The sequence below is a fragment of the Carassius gibelio genome, chromosome A12, assembly GCF_023724105.1.
Source record: "Carassius gibelio isolate Cgi1373 ecotype wild population from Czech Republic chromosome A12, carGib1.2-hapl.c, whole genome shotgun sequence".
Taxonomy (NCBI): domain Eukaryota; kingdom Metazoa; phylum Chordata; class Actinopteri; order Cypriniformes; family Cyprinidae; genus Carassius; species Carassius gibelio.
In genome coordinates this window covers 25,129,878-25,134,570 of record NC_068382.1, presented here as the reverse complement: position 1 = coordinate 25,134,570, position 4,693 = coordinate 25,129,878, and the positions used below count along the sequence as shown (strand labels likewise).

The following is a 4,693-nucleotide window of genomic DNA, read 5'->3' as shown; positions in this document are numbered from 1 at the left end:
AGATAAAATAAATATAATTTATTATATGTATAAATCTTAACTCACAACTATTTTATGACTTTAAAAGATAAAAAATAAACACTTGTAAAGTGTTAAAAAACACGCATAAAGTAAATAAATAAATATATTTATGAATTAATTACAATAAAGTACAATAACAAAATAAAAGCAATATTTAAATTGTACAATTTCTATATTTAAAAATAAAACAAACACTAAAATAAAATAAAAGTAAACAAAAATAAAATCAATACAATTTCTATATTATTGTAACTCACTGCTGTTATATAGGCTACAGTAACTTTGAAATGTAACAAATCAAGGACCACTAACAAAATGTTACCAACAAATGAACACATAACTGTTTTTATTAATAATAAATCAGTATCTTAACCCAGCTGTTTTGGACAGACGTGAATGTGACAGATTTGTGATTTCAGATTCCAGTGACTTTAAACAGTGCAACCCTACAATCTCGTTCCTCCTGAATGTGTCCTTGGAGGCAAAGCCGAACTGAATCCTATCTTGTAAATGGAGCCGTTATCTTGGTCTCTGTCCTTCAGCGGCTCTATAAAAGCGTCCCGTGGCCTCCTCGTCCTCGCCATCATGCTGCGGGCCGTCCTGAAGCTCTGCTGTGGAATCACATACCCACATCTACGGAGCATGACAGGTGTCTGACCGAACACTGCAGCTCGATGCGTGAGCGATGTTTGTACCGTGTTTTATTTGTGGTGTCTTCACTGTTCTGCAGGTCTGCAGCGAGCAGCTCTGGCAGCGTTCGGCCAAGAGATCGCACACTTACAGAGCCGAGGACGAACGGCCCTTCCAGCATGGAGCTCTTTGAGATGGACCCAAAGTGAGTCCAGTTTCCATCCAATACTCCAGCAAAAAAAATCTCGTCTGCTCACCAGGGCTGCATTTATTTGATCAAAAATAGTTGAAAATTTTTGAAATATTATTAAGATTAAAAACAGCTGTTTTCTATGTTGATATATATTGAACTGTAATTTATTTCTGTGATGCACAGCTGAATTTTCAGCATCATTACACAGTGATCTTCAGAACTGCTCGAGAAACATTTCTGATTATTATCAACAATATTTCTGTGGAAACTGCGATGCATTTTATCTTTCAGTAGTTTTTGATGAATTTAAAGTTCAAAAGAACATTTGACATAGAAATCTTCTGTAACAGTATGTGATTGATGAGTAAAAGATGAATTTCTTTCAAATAAAATAGTAAGAAAAGAGAATAAGAAAAAGAAACACTGACGATGATCCAAAAAGCATCTTCAGATTCAGTGATGGATGGAAATCTGTGATTTATAACACACTTTTACTTACTCTTATAGAAACAGTGCAGAGTCAGCGATCAGATTTTGTCAGGATTGTTCAAAAAGCTAAAACTTGTATATGAATGTCTTCAGAGACGGAGCCGGCGGAGCAGAAGTCGGCTGCATTGGCCGATGAGGACGTGTTTTATCAGAGACAAGGAGAAGCAGCGCTGAATGAAGCTCTGAAGATCGTGGAGTCGGAGGACGGATGGAAACTAGAGATGTCTGAGGTGACTATGTGAATCTGAAATGTTCCCTTGATGTGCAGGTGTGTTCTCAGAGAAAGTGATTAACATGTTTTTCCTTTAGGAGAATGGAGATGTGATCTATAGCAAGGCTCTGACGGGCAACAGGAAGGTTTTCAGATTAGAGGCTGAACTGAACGCATCTCCAGAGGAACTTCACGACATCTTATTCTTCAGAGTCGAGGAGATGCACGAATGGAACCCCAGCATCAGACGCATCAGAGTAAGACATACATATCTATTCTAAGATCTTTAATATTATATTTTCTTATTTTTTTATTCATCAAGGATGCATTAAATTGATCAAAAGTGGCAGTTAAAGACATGTTACAGAAGATTTCTATTTCAAATAAATGCTTTTCTTGTGAATCATCATATTTTCATGATTTCTGAAGACTTTGTGACGCTGAAGACTGGAGGAATGATGCTGAAAATACAGCGGAGCATCACAGAAATAAATTACACTTTAACACAGATTCACACAGAAAACAGATATTAAACTGAAATAAAATTTCTAAAATTTTACTTTATTTTAATCAAATAAATGCAACCTTGGTGGGCGGGAGAGACTTCTTTCTAAACTGAAATGTTCAATGGTAGCCTACACACACACACACACACACACACATACATAATAATAATAATAATAAAATAAAATAATAAACAGAGATAATAATGTAATACTAGGCTTGTACGACTGTAATTAAATAATTTTTGAACAACTAAAACATAATTATCACATGGTGTTTAGTATATATTTAGATTCTCTATAACTGTTCTAATGCAGGAATGCTTATTAATATGACGATGATTCATAAGTTGTGTTTTATGAATAATAAGTAAATACACTGATTCTCCACACCTAGCTGATAATAAATTGGGATGCAATCAATAACCCGCAGACTGAAGAGAGAAGAGACAAAAACACATTAAACTTGCATGTAATTAGTTTGTAACTTGTGCATCTTCATCTTGAGAGCAGTGTGTCCGTCTCTGGATAATCAGATGAAGTGGGTTGTGTTCATGTGACCTCAGGTCATTCACTCCACATCATAATCACAGTAATTACTAGATGATCTGAACAATCTGCTCAAACTCAGAGTTATGCGTTTCCATGGGTGCGAATGTAATTTGTGTAGACAAAACCACAGTACAGCAAATAACATCATGCATATCTCTTATGTATTCAATTAAAATGCATATTATATTATTTTATATTATAAATAGGCCTGTAATCTACATGTAGAGATCAGTGAGTATAAGTCTGCATTGAATGGTGAATGTGAACAACTCAACTTTCCGAGTTTGCTTTTTGTATGAAAAACATGAATCTCACAGTATAATTATTTTGTTTTCATTAGTCTCTTTATGTTTCCGAGAAATGCGGGAAATAAGCACGCTTCCAGCATTCAAACAAGCACGTTTCTCCCGCAGGTTCTGAAACACGTGAGCAGGGACACCGTGGTTACCCACGAGGTGTCGGCGGAGACGGCGGGAAACCTGATTGGCCAGCGGGACTTCCTGAGCGTCAGGCATTCGTCCAGGAGCGAGTCACGTGTGTATCTGGGCGGAGCCGCGACGCGATTGGAGTCTCTTCCGCCTCAGCATGGGTTCGTCAGGTAGAAAAACACCTGAGCTTCTGAATCATTCACACACATACAAAAAAAAAAACCGCAACTTTGAAATTTTACGTGAACCGACTGAGACTTTAAACATGTCCTCCAACCAATACGCTCCTAATCCCTGAAATACGACCCATTAGAGCGTATACTACAATTGCACCCCTATCGGCAGAAGGTCGTTTTCATATTAGCCTAATTACTGTTAGATCGGTGAAAAACAAAGTCCTTTAAATTGTCTCTGGTGTAAAAAGTGCACACATTGCATTTAAATAAACGTGCGTTTTGATTTTTAATGACGTTATACGTCATTTCATGACGACAGACGCAACGCGATACTGTCATTATTTTTACGCCCGCTAGAGGCCGCTTAACTTTAAACGTAAATATAGGTCGTAATTAGGTACCAATATGGTCGTTTTTTGCGGGAGGACAGGCTCACCTCATCATCCACTTTATTAAAAGTAGAAGCTTTCCTGTAGTTATTACAGGTTTGCATCGATGGGGTGAATAACTGAGGACGGTTTTACTTTTTTAGGGTGAATTATTACTTTCATGTCTAGTTTCACTCATGTATGGCTACTCTTCTGAACTGGACATAATCTGAAAGTAGTTTCTCGTGTGTGTTTGGTGTTTGTTGTGTTCAGAGCTGAAGATGGACCCACCTGCATCATCCTGCATCCGCTTCAGGACCGTCCCGACCGCAGTCGCTTCATCTGGCTGCTCAACATGGACGTCAAGGTGCTAAACACATGCTTTATGATTCATCAAGAGCAAGTCATGCAGTGCAGAAGATCCACTGTGAAGTGTTTCTGGTGTTGAACATGTCCTTGTGTGTTCAGGGTTGGCTGCCGCAGTCACTAGTGAACAAGGCTCTTCCTCGAGCGCAAGCGGACTTCACTAAACACCTGCGGCGAAGGCTGGCCACACAACACCCAGAAAACAAGAGGTGATGAGAGACGCTTCTGTCCGACTTCAACACTATAGGAACCCAGCCATGCAACATACACCTCAAGTCACGTGGAAGACAGCAAAGCAGCGAATCAACTATGAAATTAAGAATAATAAAAAAAAAATCTTTCACAGGAGTGTCATTTTAGTATCATTTTATTTATATATATTTGTATTTTTATATTTGTCTATTATATTAGTCTGTCAGTAGTTTAGTTTTTGTTTGTAATTCTTATTGTTTTTATTAGATAGCCATATATTGTATTAGTTTTATTTCAGTTTTAGTTAATTTTAGTGCACCAAACGAAAATTTGAAATTTAAACACAATATTTTGATTTTATTCTCAAAACTAGTCTTTCAAATTTACATCTTGCAATTCTTTTTTTTGTTTATTTATAAAACGAAATAAAAAACGAATAAAAAATGAATTGCAACTTTAAATGTGAGTGTTATATATATAAATGTGTATATAATTTGTTTTATTTTTTTGAATTTTTTAAGTAAATTTTTTAAATTTTTCGTTAATATTTTTTGAAAAATTTTA

General features: G+C 36.4%; 1 protein-coding gene across 1 annotated transcript; it reads left to right on the top strand.

Annotated features, from left to right (window-relative positions):
• Positions 1-531: 531 nt before the first annotated feature.
• LOC128025666 (steroidogenic acute regulatory protein, mitochondrial-like) lies at positions 532-4,442 on the top strand. The gene is made up of 7 exons (XM_052612149.1): positions 532-670; positions 752-856; positions 1,427-1,563; positions 1,643-1,801; positions 3,013-3,197; positions 3,845-3,938; positions 4,040-4,442. Exons 1-7 carry the CDS (start codon positions 532-534, stop codon positions 4,148-4,150), a joined length of 930 nt encoding a protein of 309 aa, XP_052468109.1. The 3' UTR covers positions 4,151-4,442.
• Positions 4,443-4,693: the final 251 nt, after the last annotated feature.